This window comes from Cheilinus undulatus, linkage group 4, assembly GCF_018320785.1.
Source record: "Cheilinus undulatus linkage group 4, ASM1832078v1, whole genome shotgun sequence".
NCBI classification, from domain to species: domain Eukaryota; kingdom Metazoa; phylum Chordata; class Actinopteri; order Labriformes; family Labridae; genus Cheilinus; species Cheilinus undulatus.
The window spans coordinates 19,098,918-19,119,944 of record NC_054868.1 but is presented as its reverse complement, the minus strand read 5'-3'; the positions used below and the strand labels follow the sequence as shown (position 1 = coordinate 19,119,944).

The following is a 21,027-nucleotide window of genomic DNA, read 5'->3' as shown; positions in this document are numbered from 1 at the left end:
ATGTGGTGACTGAAAACAACGGGTAATAACACGCCACTATACATTTAATGTTCAGCAAGTCTCACCCTCAGACTTTACAACAGGAAGGTGATACGGCAACAAAGAATGCTCCTCTTCTTATGGTGTCCATCTTCAGATCAGAGAAGTCAAAGAAATTAAATTGCATTGTCAGCCTGAAAAGTGGCATTAAAGGGAATCACAAACAGCACATCTTGAAGGAAAACACTTCTGTATAACCACAGCATCAATGCAAACCACTGAACTCCAGCTGATGTATTAAATATTTAATTTATACAACTGTTTGTTTAACCTGTAGCCTACATAATACTCTCATAATTGTTTGGGCTCTGGTGATAGTTTAATGCCTGTTGTTTTAATTCAGGTTTTAAAAAAGTGGTCAGAAGAAAGTGGCTGTTATACCTCCATTTCAGGTATTTTTCTTAAAATTATTATAAAATTTATAATCTATATAAAAGTAAAACATCCAAGGGGTTGAATACTTTCTATATGCATTGCACATATTTTTACTTTCTCCATTTTCCTCATGATAGGGAAGTTTATGTTGTTTTCCCTGAAAAATCACATAGATCTTCTTTTATTTGAATAACAAACCTAATTTTCTTAAGACAATGAGGTTTCCTCAAGAAATTTCAAAAATTACCCATTCTGACCTGAAAATGGAGTAAAATAAAATCTATGCAAATCATGCAAAACTTCTGCTAAAATGCACTTTTTAAAAATATTTGTTTTGTCCTCTTTTGTTTGGTCATATGTTTTGTTCTACTTATAAGGTCCAAACTGCAACATTTTTTTAAATAAATCTGAGTGGTAGAAGTTTTTCATAATTCAAACTCAATCTAAATAACTGCAACCTTTCCTTAAGTCAGAAATAGTCTTTCGTGAGGGTTCAGCCCACTGGCAGATTAAATCTAATAAAGGTCAAGGCAAACTGAATAGAGGAAGTGAAAGGAAACATTCAGGGGTGGCGCCTCTTCCTGGTGCTATATTTCCAGAGAATCACACTTAGTTGGTTTCTATTCTCTGAAGTAGCATGAAGATGGTGTGCTTTCAAAGCATGATGTTCATCCTGTGCAGTAAGTTTTTTTTTCCTGTTTAAATGAGTTCATGTTTCCAGTAGGTGAATTTAAAAGATGAAAATGATATTAAAACCTGTTTTGGTGGGGTTTGTTTCTTCACAGTTGCTCTGAGCTGGGTCTTCAGTGCAGCAGGGCCGATCCAGGTATCAGGATATGAGGGACAAGCAGTTAATATTTCTTGCTCCTACAGTCAGGGTTATGAATCTTATGAGAAGTACCTGTGCAGAAAGGAATGCAGCAACAATGATGTTCTTGTAACAACGACTGGAACACAGAGAAACCGATATATCATCTCAGATGACACTGGGAGACGAGTCTTCACAGCGACCATTTCTGATCTGGGACTTACAGATGCTGGGACGTACTGGTGTGGGGTGACCAGGATAGGGAAGGACATTTATACTGAAATACGGCTGGAAGTTGGACCAGGTATGACAAGGAATAAAGACACAATTGGTGCAACTTCACACTGTAAACAAACAAACAAAAATGATAATTCTGCCACACTAAGCTAGACATTGTTTAGTTGCAGATCCACACACAATATTCATTAAAACAGGCTGATTAGTCTTCACACAGGAGAAATTTAAATACATTAATTCACTCAGTGACTTGATTAATTCTTGTGTTACTTACCAGTATTTCTTTATACTGCTACTTTATACCCCTACATATTTTGATGTAAGACATAAATCTGAAGTCTTTGTAGTTACTTGGAAGATTTATATTTTGGGGAATCAATATTTCTCCTGTCCACTTCACCTCTGTGGGGTCTTAAGCTTTAAACTGTGTAGACCCCATCCCTGGAACTCTGTCCAACAAATTATTTGTTATATAGGCTCCTATACTTTTCAATCCTGCCTCAAAACCTAACTTTTTAGAGCTGCCTTTTATTGCATATTGTTTCACTTAGGTTCTGATAATGCACTGACATCTTGCTGCCATCGGGCCAGAAATTCCTGTTTCCAAAGTTATTTCTTTTCAGGGAATTAAAAAAAATCACTGTACTTTTCAATTGATTCAAATGCTGAATTGTCATAGTCATCTTTTTTACATTTTTTTAGTGGTTTAAAATTTTTAACAACCTACTGACAGATTTAAAGGGTTACTAATACAACAGATTTTTGGTTTACATATGTTTTTAGGTTTCTCAGAATATGGTTTAAAGAAATACACATACCCATTGACAGTTAACAAGCAGCCAATATGAAAAAAAGACAACGACAAAAAAGTTATATAAAGAAAAAGACCACACCCCATTTCCTTAGTTTGTTAATATCAGTTCATTAATCTGCCAGTCGTAATATTTTTTTAAATGTACTGAGTCTGACTGTAGGTAACCTGAGTGTTTCCAGTTAAATCCTTTTTACAGCAGATCCAGAGTCTCATCAGAGAGACAGTGGTTTCTACATATTAAAAAATAGCTGTTCATTACCCTTTAGCAAAGCACTTATCCTCTCATGAGGAAGAACAGGAAAGCTCTATTCTACATTGTAACAGTAGGAGCTCTGTCTTTAATCCATTTCAACAGAACAGGTGGCTATAAACCCTGTTTCTCTTTCACATTTCAAACACTGAGGAGATAAACTTGGATTCATCTTGTTCCAAATGTAAGGAGTTATATGTAACCTATGGAGGACTGTGTATTGAATTTCTCTGTCTTTTATCAGAGGAAACTGTTTTGATACAGTCAACAGTTTCTCGCCAGTTGTACGTCATTGTCAAGTTCCCTTTTCCCATTTGCATTATATATTAAACTAGTTTGACAAATCAAATGCAAAAGAGAGTAGAAGCAGATAAAATGAGGGATTCTTACAGTCCATTAGAAAAGACTCTATAGGGCTTAGTTTAGGGGTATCAAGGCTTCGGAGATTCTGCTCTTTGCACAGGATTTAATAAACTTCACTGATTGGCCCATTAATCTTACAGAGCAAAGATTCAAGCCTTGTTTTGGTGCTCTATCTCTTCTGTGTGCGAACATTGAATTATGATTTATTTAAAATTCAGCACCCTCACATCTTTGTTACAGCACCTTTTCAAAAGCCTTTGGTACCTGAAGCATTTAATAAGATTACATCTTGATAATAAGACAAATACAAATGTGTTTCTAGCTCCAGATATGATGTTAAATGTCATATTTTTTTACAGTAGATCAACTCGCAAACAAAAATGTGGTCACAAAAATTAAAAAGGAACACGCTTTGAAAAATAGATCCTATTTCTGTAATGTTAAAGTAAAACTATAAGGCAACATCAGACCACCATGTGATTGATGGAGCTTTATTTCCTGCTAGAATGTGAAATATTACACTCATGAATCAAGTAGAGGATGTTAAAATGACTAAGTGTCCCTTTACGGCAAATATGGCTTAATCTAATGCAATAATTTAACTTCCTTTCTTTTTAACTTGAATTAATGTAAATTCCCATCAGAACTGTATTGCACTTTGTAAAAAAAAATTTCTTTCAAGAACTTGTTAATAGCAATTTTTTAAATACAAGTAGTTAATTGAATGGATCCATCTTCTTTTGTCATTTGTCAAGTTCTATTGTTTTTAACAAAAGTGACTGATTTAAAAAATGCAACATTTCTTTGCAATTACAGAGATGACTATTCATACAAGATTCAAATTACCTGTGGACCTCTGTGTGAGTTGAAATATGGGAGGTAATTAGCTCTGGAAATTTTACACCACAAATGACAGACATGGTCGATTCACACAGGATTAAAAACAGACGTCCCGTGAGATTATTACAAGAAACCAGAGGTCCCTTGGTAATTCTAGTCCTGTGCAAATAGGACATAAATAAGTTTCTATTGATCAAAAAATAATAAGATGCTTTGAAGGACATTGTTAGTAAAGTTTTGACACATATGGATTATAAACAGGGCTTCACTTTTAGTTAATTTCAGCATATGTGTAAAAATGGCTTTATTTTACTTTATTCATGGAAACTCTAGTGTCCAAATGTGTGTGCACAGTGCTGCTCTCTTCATACGCACAGCTCTTCTGCTCTTCCCATTTCATGTGCCTGATCGTATATCAAATTGTATATATTATTTAGCTGTACACTACATGCATAACAGTATTTACAGTTTAAAATATATCGCTCAACTTTCAATGATTAGGCTGCAACAGCTGATTTCTATGAGGAGGATTGTTGTGGATGCATAACAATCCAAAATAAATAGTGTGCAGAATAATATCCACAGCATCAACTGCATAAAAACTTTTTAAAGTAACAGAAGAGGTTCATATTTACCATGAGGAAATGTTACCTGCCAAACATAAAGTGCATGAGATTTTTTTTTTTAATTTATGAATTTTGGAAATAAATTTAACTGTTCATTTACATACTGCAGCCATGCAGCACAAATATCTGTACATTTGAGTACATTACAGACTTCACTTATGCCATACGAATGCACCACACCAATCAGTGATGTCAGGGGTAATTCACAAATTATCAGAGGTCCTTAGGTAATACTTATCCCATAGGAATAGGGCATTAGAGAAACCTAAGTGGGATTCATGACTCGTTCTTAAACTGCAGAATTATTTGCAGCTGGAAGCAGTTGCAAGTTTCTCCTAATTAGCACAGAAAAAGCCCCTTTTATGCCCATTTAAGGTGATGAGACTGCATGGCCGTATGCAAAGACAGAAGGCACACAGGAGTAAGAGGAGCAAGATGTCTGTAATGTCCAATTAAAAAGAAACTATTGAAACAATCACGATACTTTGAAGCTAGTTCTAAAGTGGATGTAGTGTTAATCCAAATGAAACCAAAAGAGTTAGATTAGTAGTGGATATTAAATAAATGCAACCATCACATTAATTGGATGATACCACTGGTTCAGATCGTGCTTCCGTCAAAAATGGCATGCATCATGCTGTTTTAAAGCAAATAGATTTAAAACCAGTTAAACTGAGTGATTGTGAGGGTTATGTTTTTCAAAGTATAATTTGATTAAAACACATTTATTCTAAAGCCTAAAGCTTTAAAATGATGGAACATAACTGAAACACATTAAAATGCCCATGTGTGAAGCTAGGTTTTAATAGGGCTTGAGATCATGTACCCACACCACAAAGCAGTAGCAAGTTTTCTCTGTTATTTTGTTTTCTGGCGTTTTGAATTCACAGGAAGGGTAAGGCGTTACTGTGTGATAGAGTGCAGTGCCACCTCATTAGATCATACTGTTAAAAAAAAACAGTAAATACCGCCTTCTGTCCTCTTATGCAGTAGAGGAGAGTTCATTCAAGTACTGAGAGTAAATGATCTAAGTTTATAAATAGATGAACATAAGTTCATAAGTTTGCAAGTAAAATGATAACATCAAAACAAGAAAAGAGGCACAATAACTAAATTAAACTAATTTACTGACAAACATTTTCTAAAGGCACAATAAACAGAGATGTTTTTAACCAGGTCCACAGGTGGGGAGGATGAAACCAAAATGCTGCCTCTCCTTCTGGCTAACCCCTGAAATACACCAGATACGTGTTTGGTCCATATCCGCTCCGGCACGGCAACAGAGCAGATAGTTACGATAGACAGAGTTTAGTTTAGATAGTTTTGGTCAATGAGAGTGCCTCCACCAGCTCTGAGCGGATGGAACAGGGCAGGAAGTGTTGCCAGACCAAATTAAAATATCCGGTTAAATTTTACGATAAAATGCCAGACTGTATTTAATTTCACTACATTGACAAAACGTCATGATGGGGCATAGCAGAGCATGTAGTCAGAAGGTCACAGGAGCAAAAAGAAGCAGTTATTTATAAAACATTACTGATCCATGGTAGAAGCACAGAAATCTACATGAAAGGACAAAACAGACAAATCAAAGCAAGTGCATCCTACTCTTGCAGTTCAGAACATTAGCTTCACGTGTTTGTCACATTTTATGACGGATTTGTTTCATACATCCATCTGGAAAACCTCTCATACACACTGTTTGGGAAAGGGCAGAGCCTTTGAATAAAAATCCTCCGAGGGTGGGGGCAGCAGAATCGTGACATATCCAAGCAGCAACAAGAGGCCGGTGCAATTATGGCAGAAGAGATTAGTGTGGATGCTGCTAAAGCCCAGTTTTATCACAGCTTGATGACATTTCTTTGTTAAAAGAAGAACAAAGAACAGCAGTGAGTTGTTTTCTTTTCAAAAACAACAAAAGTCGTGTACTGACATGTCTACAATCGCCATGGTTCACATTATGCAGTTCTCTTTGGAATTTACTCCTTGGTAGCGGCGCACCTCGGTCGCGGATACATCACGTGTTTTGTTGCTCTGATTGGCCTGTAAGATGTGACAGACAGAACTTTTATCCAATCACCCTCCGAGTTTTTTTTTTCAAAGGCCTGGCCTTTCCCAGACGCTGTCTATGGGAGGTTTTCTGACATGCCAGGTTACGTGACAGCAGTAATAAACACAAACACAGAGCCTGCCATGTTTAAACATCCTGTGGATTTCATAAGAAGTATTTCATCAAGATTATATTTTTTAATCTACAATGTCAGACCCTCCTGGCTATTGTCAGTGACGAAGAGGTGCAGAGGAAATTGGTCAGCACTGTAAGGCTTGAGAATTGGTTCCATAAAGAAATCAAAGTCTCAGGAGAACAAAAGGATTTTGCTCGTTACTACAGGACAGCAGATTTAAATCAAATGGATCTAGGCTATGTCTGTTTAGGGTTTTCATGCCACTGCTTGCAAGCAAATTTAGTAGTGTCACAATACTGCTACCTTTTATTTGAGTGGGGAAATGGTTTCTCGTTCGAATACTTGTGTCAGTTTATGTAACATTCTCCTTTCTTACTTATCTGTCCAGCAGACATCTGCTGCAAGAACTCCACCAGACTACAAAGTTACGAGGACAGCTCTGTGTCCTTCAGCTGTCCTTACGAGCAGAGCGACCAGGACAACCTGAAGTACATGTGCAGAGGGAGGCAGGCGTCCACATGTCTGCAGCAGGCACTGATCACATCTGACACCAATCAGAAAGGACGGTTCAGTCTTACTGACGACAAGGTGACGAGGAAATTTACAGTGACCATCACCTCTTTGACTGTGGAGGACTCTGGGTCGTACCTCTGTGGCGTCCAAAGGAACTCCACCCTGGATGTTTTCACTGCTGCTGATCTAGAAGTTAAAGGTCAGATGTCACAATTCTTGTTTATGTTACTCTGGTTATCTTCAGGGTTTTGTAATCACACAGATGTAGGAGTAAATGGCTGTAGGACAGTTTCAAAACAAAAGATAAATTATTCAAATGAAAGACAAGCAATGCTTAAAAACACAGTTAAGAAGAGTTTAAACCATTTCATCCACCCCTCTTTTGCTCCTATAAAAACATTGTAAAGGGTCTAAAATTTCCTCCACAGCCCCCACCAGCTCTCTCTTTATTAGTTTTTCAAAAATCTTCATAACCAGGGAGGTCAGGGCCACAGGTCAGTAATCATCAAAAGATTTTGGGGATTTGACTTTGGCCACTGGCACAACTGTTGCCTGTCATAGTGCAGGAACCTTCTGCTGCTTGAAGGAGCACTTGAATATCTGATAAATATAAACCACTTGAACTGCACAGTGTTTAAGGAGATGACTAGGGATGCTATCAGGACCTGGGCTCTTGTTGGTTTTGCTGAGCAAACTCTTTACATCCAGAACATTAAAATCAAGCTGTGTGGTAGAGGCTTTCATTCCTTATCTGATCCACTTTTTCTTTAAAATCATCAGTGTCAAACCTAAGATAAAAACTATTAAAATCATCAGCTGGCTCCTTGTCTGATTTAGACCCAGCTCATTTAACATTATTGTTCTTTATCTTTTGAGTGACTGTCATGGTTGACATGCAATTCCAGACACTTTTTAAAATCCCTATCGTTGAATTTCTGTTCACATTGGCTTTATATTTGAGTTCAGCATTTTTAATCTCTGTTCTGGCTTGTCTTTGTGGCTCTCTATTCTCCTCATCACTACCCTTTTTGAACATATCATGTTTCCTCATTATCATTTCTTTTAAAGACGTATTTTTTTCCTACTTATGATGGAGGATAATCGATAAGAACCTATATATTTTTTCAACTGTTGATTTAAAGTTTATTTTATGTATTAATACACAGTTGGAGGTAAGAGAGGCTAATATAGAGTGAGCAGAGATATTTACAACCTATCAATTACTGAAATAATCCGTATTCACATAAAAACAAAGAATATTTCAGACCTTACAACTATTGTTTATTCTTTTCTTAACATAACATACACATGACAAGATTTTGGAAATGACTGCAGAAAGACAACACATAAATAACAGCAGTGCTTAGCTTCACATTTGCACCATTAGCTCTAAGTTAGCCCATCATCACATTAGCTGCTACCATAACTTAGCAGCTAACAACAGCCAAATACCATCCTCCATTGAAAACATCAACAAGTTATCCAAATAACTAACCAATGCTCCATTGACTAGACACCACCTTAAAACTCAGCATTAACAATGAAAGTTAAGTCTTACCATCAATTGCCAGTATTAGTCCTCATAAACTGATGATCTCAACCGTAACCACCATTAAAACAGTAAAATCCAACCATCGTGGTTGATTTGAAATAGTCGTTAAGAAAGACAAAAGCATCCACTGTTTATAGTTCTGTACAGTCTTCCTCTCATCGATGGCTCTTCCAACACTGCTGCTGCTAATTAGCCAGAAAGCACAGAACATAAACACCCACCTACAGGGAAGTGAGATGGTGCTCTCGCCATTGGTCATAATGATCCATGCCTTTCTGCATGACATCATGACAACATTTGTAAGAAAATTAGTCATAGGTAGATTTACCCACTCATCAAAGTCCACTCTACTACAACTCTGCTCGGCCCAGGCCTGTCCCGCCAACTTCATTTTTACCTACAGCAATAATTAATTCAAATTATTTTATACCTCTTATTTCCCTGCATAGGCATAGGTTTTAGTAGCTCTAGACTTTCCCAGCTTTGTTTGATATCATCCACTTCAATCACATGAATATTCACTGCCTAAATCAGCAATGTGCTGTTACATAGATAAACAAGCCAGCATCAAACAGCAGGTAGGCCGTAGTAAAACTATTTGTGAGTTTATATGAAAGGGTTATGTGTAATTATTCACTATTTACTTATCCGGTGACTGGCTTTTTTTCAGCCAGACATTTTGGTGATGATATGCACTACATACATCACAGACTGCCAGATCTGTCCAAAGACTTTTTCAAAATAATTCAGTTGCAGCTGACTATTTTCACCATGTAGAGGGCAGGTACTATGTACGTTTTTAACACAAAATGTAGAATTTCAATACTTGGTGCTAAAATGTCGAGATTTGGACACTAACTGATTAAGAGTACTACTAAATCCCAATGTACATTTTTTTTTCATCTGACAAAAGTGGTCTGAGGGTTTAGTCACTGTAGTGGTAGATAGCTTGGAGCCTAGATGTCAGATATGTTCTGATGTTGCAAACTTTGTAAACATTAGTTGTCTCACTGAAACCTCCTTCTGTTTGACAGAGTGGTGCTGTGTAAAGTCAAGTGAACTGAGCGGCATTGTGGGACGTCCAGTAACTATACAGTGTCCTTACCCACTTCAACACAGGGATAACAGGAAGTTCCTCTGCAAGGGAGACGACCGAAAAACTTGTAGAGACATGATGAGTCAAAGCAGGTTCTCGCTGCAGGATGATGTTTCTTCAAGCAGTTTCTCAGTGATGATTGCAGAGCTGAAAGCAGAGGACGCTGGGATGTATTGGTGTGGTTCAGACCCACAGTGGAGAGTGGGAAACTACACCAAGGTTCAACTATCAGTGGGTAAGATTATAAAAACAAGAGTTACAGGTTGAATACATTTTAAAAAAAGATGTATTTGATTAGCAGATTCAGAAACAGTAGTATGATTTCTCTGGCAGACTTTTCCACCACCACTGAGGTGAATCCTGCTGGATCTGAAACGACATCTGTCCCTGACAGACTTGTCAAAGGTGTGAGAGTTTATGTGAGGAAAATACAGCTTAACCTCAAAACCCAAGATGTCCCTGTATTAAGTTTTTCTGAGACTATGATTTCATGTGAGTGTGATGCTGATGTCTGAAATCAGGAAGTATTTATTAATAATCCTGTCATGTTTTCTTGAAGATGTAGCAAAGGTCCTGTCCTTGGGTGTCATCGTGTCCATTGTGGTTGTCCTAGCTCTGGTCATACTGACATTTTCTGTGATCATGATTCATAAATATAAGTGTTGCAGAGCACCAGGTATGTTTGCAAATGCACACACAGAACTGTCATATATATATATATATATATATATATATGCATAAGTGGACATTTACAGTGTTTGTTTGTTTATTACTTTGAATTTATGTTTAAGGAGCAGAAGTCAGTGTGAAGAGGAACCAACGCAAAGCAGCAGGAGCTCAGGAAGTGATCTGTGAAGCAGATGTAAGGAACTGAAACATACAAAATCTTGCCCTCTGCTAACAATAACTTGGCACACATTACATAGCAGTTTACTGAAGGGTTGTCTTGTTCTGATAGACAAAAGCTGACTTTTTTAGGCTCTGCTGACTGTATCTTTGTAACAATCAGTTAACTTATTTTTCTGTTAATTCTGTTTCAGATGTATGAAAATCTAGGTGCTGCTGCAGCCTCCAAACAAATGACACTTAACCTGGACAATGATGATTCTTTGTACCAAAACTTCTCCACAGAGGAAATCTACTGTAACCAAATGTACATAAAATCCAAGAGATGATGAGTATGCAAAGCTGTGTACAAACCTTGTACATTTACAAGCAAATTATCCGGTTTGAGATGTCTGCACCAGCAGGCTGATAAAGATCAGTTTAGCTCAAACTTAGCCTTCTCTGTCTACACCCTACAGTCATATACCATCTGTTATGACTGTGGTCATGATGTGTTTTGTATTCATATTGTCCATTCCAAACTGGCAGTGGTGGTTGTGTTTGTTTTCTTTATTTTCTTAGTATCTGCTGAAGTAGGTGTGTCACCATCTGCTGCCGATTGTTGGTCAAGCTTCTGCTCTGACTGCAACAGACGTCTTCTCCCATTTAAGGAGCAGGATGATGTCACTGCAGTGCACAGGGGATCCTAAACTCTTTCCTCTCCCATTTGGAAATGTCACACTTGTCTTTGTCTGAGAGTTTTGGTCCTTGGTTTCATTGGGTAAACTTTGCAGTTTATCTAACTTCATTTTCTCCTGTTTCTGTTGATTGGAGAGAGAAGTTAGTTATTCTTTGAGCACTTTGATTATTTTGGGTATCGCCATAAAGTAGTTTGTAATTATTTTCATGTTCATGTAATCTTTTTTTTGTAAATAAATAATCCTCTTGTTAAAACTGTGAGATCTAGTCGTCATTTTTGACCAGCTTAGTCCGGCCACACACTAGACGATTTTTTAAAAAATCTGAAACGATTTTTAAACTGTGGGAGACCAAAGAGTTAAGGACAATTTCCAAAGATTTATATCTTTAATCCTCTGAACGCACACACTAGACGACTCAGCCAGACTGTCAGATCACTGAAGATCACACACCAGCGGCACTGTGACCTTGAATAATAAACATCAAACATGTTTGATATTTACGATTCGCGATTTTGGAGGCTATGACATGATTTGGAGCAGTAAAAAAATCATGTTGACACCACACACATGCAGACTACTCAGACAAACAGTCATTTGCGACCAGGCTCCTCTTGGGATACATCCCCACAATCATCGGGGGAGGCAAATCTTGCCAAATCGGGCTTAAAATCCTGTACTTTGTGGCCGGCCTTAGACAGCTCCTGATATGTCCCATTTCAGCCACATCTTCCAAAGACAAAGATGTATGAGCACACTGTTGTGGATGCCCGTTCTCAGTCCATTCGTGGACCATACCTATATGACGGAGAATTGGCTGTCCATCACTGTTTCAGCTCCTGTGTTAAATATTAGTCCTGAGTATCACACTTTAAAGACATCTACTCAAACGACAAAGAATATACATTAATCCAAACAAGAAAACCTTTATCTATGTTACCCTCGTATGATGTACAGGAAAACCGTGTCAATTGTTGTCACAGTTTGCAAAAAAGAGGACCCAATTGCATATAACTAAAAAATGATTTGATGAAACAAACAAAAGAAGGCAAAAGCAAAAAAAATCAAACATTCTTATTTTTGTTTCCCCAGAAATGTTATGTGAGTGTAGTGGTAGGACCCAGGATGCGGAGACGGAGAAGCAGTTTTAACAGTTTTATTGGGCAGTTAAGTAGGGAAGGGAGGGGGGATTCCAAGAGTCCGAGAGGGTGAGAGAGTGCTGGAGCTGGCTGCGGTGATCTGGGCAGGAGGCACTGGAAGAGAAGGGAGAGGCACGTTAGGGGTGAGCACAGGAGAACACAAGCACTGGAGATTACTCAGAATAGTCATCAGAAGAACACTGGTAAACTTCTCTGGACGATCTCGTGAGAGAAGGAGCCTGGAGCTGACGTTTACCGTGAGGTAAGGTTGGCAAGACTCAGGCGCTGTAGAGAGCTGCAGCAGGTCTTAAATAGTGATCTTCAGTGAGTGATTCGCTGCAGGTGTGATCTCTCCACAGCACCAGGGGGGCGGGGTGGATGCCTCAGGAAGAGCAGAGAAAGTTAGCAGCCAGTCACAGCCTCCGGAAACCGGAAGTTAATCAAAATAAAACGAACTATACAAAGTAAAACACCACAAAAAATGTACATTATCATTCAAAGTTTGGCCATACTCTTATTTCCTCTTGATTATGAGAATGTTTTTACATTTTGACTGGTGTATTCCTCTATTTTTAAGATTGCCTTTGGCAGTAAGCCAGGTATCAAACTGCTTTAATCTCTGGTAATTCATCTTTCATCATTTTTTTATTAGAAGTGGAGCAGTCTGTGGCCATCACCTGTACATGTAGGCCTTGGTTGAGGATCTCTGTCAGGCCCCGTTTGGAACCTAGTGGATCCATTGCCACAGAGCTAGTATCCTCAATTGACTGCAATGGCTCAATAGACTGACATTTTTATTTCATTGATGAAGGTGCCTGATTGGCAGTGGGCGTACTGAGGTGTAGTCTTGAGGTCAGAGCGAGCTTGAAATCACAATCAGCTTTAGTGGCCATGCACGCTTTTGCAACAAGGAATTTGACTCTGGTTAGCTTTCCTCTCAATGTACAGGACTTAACCCTTGTGTGGTGTTCATATTTTTGTTATTCAGCCAGTGTTCGTGGGTCTGGTGAACCCGCTACATTTGTGGGTTGTTAATTCTCGTTTTTAGTTTATTTTTTAATAAAATGTAATATAATCAAGATATGAGAGGAAAAAATTGGATTTTTTTTTCATTATTATTTATTTGAACTTCAACAGAAATTTTACCCATTCAGGTCAGTTTACACAACAGAAACTGAACACATACAAAGACCATGTCAGTCTAGACAACACAGCCCCACTGGACAGACTGCTTTATCATACCAGCCTATACAACACATGAGGGGCAGAGTTTTTTAAAGGGCAGAACCATTGAAAATAAACTCGGACTGTGACTGGATGAACGATCTGTCTGTCACATCTTTACGTGCCAATCAGAGCAACAAAGCGTGATGTAGCCATGACCGAGGTGTGCGTGTGCAGCTACCGAGGAATAACGTGAACCATGGCGACTGTAGACATGTAAGTACATGACTTTTGTCATTCTTTGAAAAGAAAACAACTCACTGCTGTTCTTCTTTTAACAAAGAAATCTTGTCAAGTTCTGATAAAACTGGCGCTTTAGCAGCAACCATGTCAATCTCTTCTGCCATAATTGCACTGGCCCCTTGTTGATGCGACTCCGCTACAACTGAAAGTACTGTCCCTCATCCCTGATTGGTCCTGTCACTTTCTAACCTGTCCTAAACGGTTCAGACGGGAGCTTTGCAAGATGGATTCACCAGTGAGAAACAAGGAAAAGGGCGTATCCATCTGCTTTGCAAAGTTAGCAACTTGGTGCAGAAAGACAAAATTCACACACACTCACACACACACTCTCTCTTTCTCTCTCACACACACACAAACCCACCCCCACACACCCCACACACACACAGTAGGCCCAGAAAGGAGGTAGATAGAGTGAAGGTACTCAGGACCTACAATTTCCACACTTGTTTTTAGCCCTGGGTTGACTAGACCCGTGCATCCTGTATGTAATACAAATGTGTAGGGGGGTATAAAGTGTGTGGCCAGTGAGTCTGAGTTTGAAAAAGTGATTACTCATATCATTTTTCTTTTAATAAAAAAAATGAAAACGGGTCCCACAGACCTGAACACCATACAAGGGTTAAACATTGCATACAAAAATATATAAACTTGCGAAGTATCAATATTAAGAATTAGATATGCACAAGCTCTTGTTGGTATTATTTCTAGTTTAAATTAATCGATGGGATTGACGTTTCTTTGATATTTTTTTTTTCCTGAAATTTTTATTTCCATATCTTCATTGTGGAAGGCTTTCTGCTTTACACCTTCAAACCTTTAATCAACATGCTGAAACAACATCAGGTGCTCTGGGAACTATACGGTGCTTGTTCAATGGCCACATCTGGCCCATGTATTTACAGCACAAGAACAAAACACTAATGTTTTTTTCACCAGGTCTTCCAGCTTGAAAAGGAGACAGCAAATTCGGAGAGTCCAGAGAGTTACCCCAAAATTTCATTAAAAATATTCCTTAAAATGTTTCGTTGAGATTTTATAATAAAGCCTCAATTCAAATAAAAATCTTTCTAAAAGCATACTGAAAATTTTTGAAGCAAAATTTTCCCCCAAAAATTCAAAACAAAATTCCCCCAAAATTACAAATACATTTCCAAATTAACACAAAAATGACTGAAAGTCTCAAAAACAAGACATCCTAATTGTCTTTGAATATTCCTCAAATGTTTCAATGAAACTTAATCACAAAGTATACATTTCAATAAAAAAGATTCCAAAGATTTTTTAAAAATTGATATCTTTCATGCAAATATTCAAAAATTTCACAGCAAAGTTATTCCAACATATCCCTTTAAAAAATATACAAAAATATCCCAAATTTTCCATCTAAATTCTTGAAAATTTCCTAGACATATGTTATCTATCAAAATTCCTGAAAAGTTCATAGTAAATTATCTGTTTTTCAAGCTAATTTCTTCAACTTGACTGAACAGTCATGACATTTTTTAAAATCCTAACAGTAGAAATTTTTATTTATGTTCCCTCATATGTGCATGAAGGGTCTTGGAAGGTTAAAATAGCATTAAATGCACAAGATGCCTATTGTTAGACAGCTCTAGTTTTATTTCAGCATAGATTTGCTGTGCTTCACTCAACCTCAGCCTGATGTAGCTTTTGATTATTATTTTTCGTACATCAGGTCATAAGGGAAGCCTGCTGTCTGAAAGACTGGCTTCTCTCTCTAGCCGCCCACTTGTCCAGTTTACATCCCACAAAAGAGCTGCATCACAGCCTGGAGGGAGATGATTGCCTTGTGATACTCTATCTTCTGTCTGCTCAGTGGCATAACTAGGTGGCGAGAGGACATGATGTCAAACCAGTGATCCACGTGCTCCAGAAACCATGCCGATGTCAGGTGAGAATGTGGGTCCTGACCCACCATGTATATTTCAGACCTGCACTCCTTGTCTTGTTGAAGATATTCATTGCAAGGCCCACCTTCATCTTTTCAAAATGACTTGACTGAAGGATTTTCTTGGAAATATTTGGGGGCGGTTTTCAATGCCATCTTGACCTCTTGAAATTCCACCTAATCTTTCAGTGGACCAGCACAGGGCACTCTTCAAGTTCTTCATCAGATGTGGGACATGTAGCATGAAGTGTAGTTTCCTGTCCAGTCTTGCTGGATGTGGGGCTAATGTTTAGTCTTGGTCTGGTTAGGATTTCTTAGATCCATTATGACATTTATTACATGAAGCCCTGTAAAAGCTTCTTTGTGAACAATCTCAAGCATCATTGTCTTGTACGCTAAGCCATCTTGTCGAAGCGTCCCTGTAGTGGCAAGCCACTGCCTGCTTCCATCTTGTCGCTCTGCCCCCATGTGGCCAGGTAACGTCATCACCATGAAGCTTCCTTGTTCTTGGTTGCGGCTGTTGAGAGAATCGATTTCCTGGTGTTACTGGATTTTTTTCATTAAAAACTCGATTAGTCTTAATCCCAGTTTAGTTATCAGTTGAATTTTAAACTTTGAAATATTTAACCAAAGTCGAGTTTAACAAGCCAAATGTTTTATTTTATTTCTTATGCAGTAATTAAGCCTCTCTAGTTTTGTATGTGCACACATCTATAATTAGACCATGGTTGCTGCTGCACCTGCAGAACAAAAACCTTGCTGACAGAAGAAGTGGGAAGGCCAAAAGGCACAGTGAGGCCTCTTCTGCTGGTGTTGCATCGCCATCTCAGAAGGACAGTGAAGGACAAAACAAGGGACTTTTTGGGTGAACTTTTGAACCCTCCATTGATGCTGACCTAGTGAACTATTGAACTCTTATCTTCCGTAAGCTTGGTGAACCCTCCGTTTCTGCGAACTTGAGAACTTTGTCCAACTTAAAGAGACGGGACGTTCCATGGCGATACGTCAGCAAAACCAGGTATAAAAAGGGGCCCCAATTTGCTCATCGGGTCTCCTGCAGATTCCAGCTTGTTGGCTTGATTGGCACATGTTCTTGAGTCCCGAGACCCTCCGTGGGCGATCGGTGATAACTCCTATCGGTGAACAAAACCAGTTAAGGGTCGTTACTACTTGTGGAAAGGAAACCTCTCTACAAAAGAGGGTATGGATAGAAGCTAACAAGTACTACCCAAAGGCTATTAAAAGTCAGGAAGACCCATGCTGGTATTTTGCTCACTGAAGGTAGCGTCAGCTGATCAGAGTAAACAGTTTCTATGGTCAGAGATGGAGAACTAAATTAAACCAAAAGCTATCTTTTGTGGTTTGAACTCTTGAGTTTTTCTGTCTATTGGGAATTTTTGGTACCTATTTTCTCATGTTGAACCAATATGTATTTTTTTTTTTTTGCTTCTAAATTGATTCTTACATCATTTTTCATCCATGGAATCATTCAAAAATGTTTTTGTAATCCATTTTTGTTGGTGATGAATTTACTTCAACATGTTAAATGTTCAATCTGACAACTTGATCATCAATCTGGCTTTCTGAGTGATTTGATACATTTTTAACTAAGCTGCAAATAAAATAAGTGTTTTTAAAATCATATCTTAGAGTTTGGTGGGACTTTGTCTCTAAATTTGTTGGAGTAACCTTACACACTTTCAAGTATTTAAATTATTTCTTTTTGTTGTGTGATTGAGGACACATTTTCAGGAGGGGTTTTTATCTTTGGACCACACAAGGGCCCAGTAGATGAGTCTCACGAGTGGACAGTGTCTCTCTCTGTTCTTTTCTAAAGTACAGCAGGCATATTTACACACATTTAAGAGGGGTTGATTAGAGTTATTGTGGTCTGAGTTCTCACAGCCTGTGAGTGACAGGAAACCACCAACCCTAACACTACAGCATAGACGAGTGAGTAAGGACAGCTTAACACTGGATGTGATGGCCATCTCATTTAGATTAAGCACACATTCTCTCTCTATCTCTGTCAGCCCATCTACCTTCAATTTCATTGCAAAAACCTCCCCTAATGTCCCTGGTTCCATTTGGATGAGTTGCAGTCTTCTTTGCAGGGTCCTACTATCTGTAGCCTGTAAACAGTTGTGCCTGAGCCAAAACGAAGTCTTTTCTATATCTCATGCCTCACAGATTTTTCATATTCTATGTCACTCTCAGCAACACATATTTATCAGCTTTACATGGTATACAGCATTATTTATCAGTTTGATGGATGGCAACTGTGGCTCCATAGGTAGTGTCAGTTGTCCTAAAACTGGGAGGTTATATGGTCACCACATGGGATTAACTAATAGTGAACCCAACCTCTGCCAGTAGTGAATGAGTGACTGATGTGACTTTTCAGGTTGGTGTGACCTGTGGTGTAAAAGCGCTTTTACTAGAAAAGTGCAATACAAGCTTAAGTCCATATGAAGTACATCATGATTCAGGGCCTGTGTCCACATCTGGCTTTTTTAGTGGCATAGTGTTCACAACCCTTTTTTTAGAGTGCTTCTCACCTGTGTTCCTTGTTGCCATGTGACAAAAATTGACTCCCGCTTTCCTAGGTAGAATCTGTGATGACTGCAACTACACTATTTTGCCAAAAGTATTCACTCACCCATCCAAATAATTAAAGTCAGGTGTTCCAATCACTTCCATGGCCACAGGTGTATAAAATCAAGCACCTAGGCATGCAGAGTGTTTCTACAAATATTTGTGAAAGAATGGGTCGCTCTCAGGAGCTCAGTGAATTCCAGTGTGGTACTGTGGTAGGATGCCACCTGTGCAACAAGTCCTGTCGTAAAATTTCCTCACTCCTAAATATTCCACAGTCAACTGTCAGTGGTATTATAACAAAGTGGAAGTGATTGGGAACGACAGTAACTCAGCCACGAAGTGGTAGGCCACGTAAAATGACGGAGTGGGGTCAGCGGATGCTGAGGCCGGAGTGCACAGAGGTCAGCATCTTTCTGCAGAGTCAATTGCTACAGACCTCCAAACTCCATGTGGCCTTCAGATTAGCTCAAGAACAGCGCGTAGAGAGCTTCATGGAATAGGTTTCCATGGCCGAGCAGCTGCAACCAAGTTATACATCACCAAGTGCAATGCAAAGCATCGGATGCAGTGGTGTAAAGCACGCCGCCACTAGACTCTAGAGCAGTGGAGACACTCACAATGGCAGGAAGAGAACTAGAGATCACACACAGGGAAGGTAATCTACAAAATAAGACAGGAAACACTGAAGAGAAAACTGGAGTAAAGGAAAACAAAAACAAGAGGGATAGAACAAGATAGCACATAACTCGAAACTAAACTGGGAAACACTCAAAAGACTAGGACATTGAATCAAACACAAATAGTTCAGGAAACCTAGTATCTCAAAATTTAACCCAAGAAAACCCAAAACCATGACAGGACAGGGGAGAGACAAAGGGTACTACCCCTACTCCTCCGAACAAAGTATCCACAGTGCTATGGACAGAGCATTAACCCAACACCACAGATAGACTGTTTCATAAATCCATTGCATGGATATATTTCACATTTATGTGGGCAAGCTCCCATCGAAAGCATTTGGGAAGGGCAGGACTTTTCAAAAAATTCCTGGAAGATGATTGGAGGAACGTTCCAATCGTCAACAACAGTGTGTAGAGTTCTGATTAAACTGCTGCTTTCCTACAGCTACGTCTGAGCTTAGAGCTACTGCAGCAGCAGCCATTGAACGCACTGCTAAACCCCACCTGTAAAGATTGCAAACCCATGCTGACCGGGAGAAGAGCGACAACATCTTCTCTGTCATGAAAAGCTTTCAGTTTTCCTCTCTGCCCTTGTTTTATAAAGAAATGTTATCAAGTTATGACAAAACTGCTGCTGTGGCTGAGTTTGAGCTAATCAACCACTATCAGCTATTGTATAAAACCACTTACAACTTTCTCCCCTGTACCAATCACAAACTCATGCCAAAGCAGGCTGGCAGAAGAGTGAAAACATCTTTCCCATCATGGAAAGCTTTTGGTGTTGTTTTCATTCTTTATTTCTTATAGAAATGTGATCCAGTTGTAGTAAAACTGAGGCTATGCTAAAGCTACATCTGAGGTAATGATCTCACCTGACACTAATGGTTCACATCAGGGAGGCAAATAATTTAGATCTTTTTTTTTGTTTGTTTTTTGCTAAATAATTTTGTTTTTGTGTGCAAATAAAACAAACAAGCATCTAAAATAAAACTAGGAAGTTTGGAGAAGCTATGTGAAAAAACTAAACAGCTGGTAGCTAAATGAAAATATTATAAATATATCAAAATTATAATATAAGAATAATAATAATAATAATATAGTATATATAATATAATAATTTCCAAAGTTTACTTATAATTGACACTGTGGCATATTATGCATTTTAGATTTTATTTCACATTTTATAAAGTTGACAGATAATTACACAAAAAGCTCCAAGAGATTCTACCCATCTGTCCTTGGCATATTTTTCTTCAAAGAAATCACTTTTAGTGAAAAGAAGTACAACATCATACATTTCACAGCTCATCATTTTCCATTTTGACTGTATTTACATTTTAACTTCATAGTTAAAATAAAGACAACAATTATTTCACAACTCCAAATGACCTGTTAGAAAGAATGGAACTATTTCTTCAACATGAACTAAAGTTAGAACACAACAGAAGATTTCCAGTAAATACCCACCAAAATCAGAATAGATTCATATGAGCACTCATAGTCACAATTCATCCCTCTGAAATGACTTTGATTTAATGTAGAAAACACTGTGTACTGACCAGGCACCATCAGATACAAGTGCACGGTCTATTTGTGATAAATGTCTTTGTTCAATGCAACCTGTTGTAAGGTATCAACTGAATGTATATTTATAGCTACTCTAGAGAAAGCTTCTAAATAGAGTGAAGTATAGACATCTTACAATAAAGCTTTACACAAAAGAGGCTACTATGTTGAATAATTATCATAAAGTTTTTGAAAGAACATTACAGTTAGTGCATTTTAGCCTGTTGTGTTGCATCTAATATGTTGTATTGTTGTTGGTTCCTCTGTCAGCTTTCCTACAATTAAATTTCCATTTGAAGTTTTTATCCCTCAAAAAGTATTTAAAAGTGTAAATGTAGTGGAGTAGAAGTGTGAAGTTGCATAAATTATACTTTAAATAAGAACTCTAACACAGTACTTGAGGAAAAGCTCTGTGCTTTGTCAAATTCTAATACTAAAATCCAGGT

General features: G+C 38.2%; 1 protein-coding gene across 3 annotated transcripts; it reads left to right on the top strand.

Moving 5' to 3' along the window:
* The first annotated feature begins 1,012 nt into the window (after positions 1 to 1,012).
* Positions 1,013 to 11,478, top strand: LOC121507909 (polymeric immunoglobulin receptor-like). Of its 3 annotated transcripts, none has more exons than XM_041784297.1 (8): positions 1,013 to 1,094; positions 1,200 to 1,526; positions 6,930 to 7,250; positions 9,638 to 9,934; positions 10,033 to 10,104; positions 10,259 to 10,375; positions 10,491 to 10,561; positions 10,740 to 11,478. In XM_041784297.1, exons 1-8 carry the CDS (start codon positions 1,052 to 1,054, stop codon positions 10,872 to 10,874), a joined length of 1,383 nt encoding a protein of 460 aa, XP_041640231.1. In that variant the 5' UTR covers positions 1,013 to 1,051; the 3' UTR covers positions 10,875 to 11,478. The 3 variants fall into 3 exon arrangements, with proteins under 3 accessions (XP_041640231.1, XP_041640230.1, XP_041640232.1); XM_041784296.1 differs by having other exon boundaries at positions 6,927 to 7,250; XM_041784298.1 differs by lacking the exon at positions 10,033 to 10,104 and having other exon boundaries at positions 6,927 to 7,250.
* The last annotated feature ends 9,549 nt before the right edge of the window (positions 11,479 to 21,027 follow it).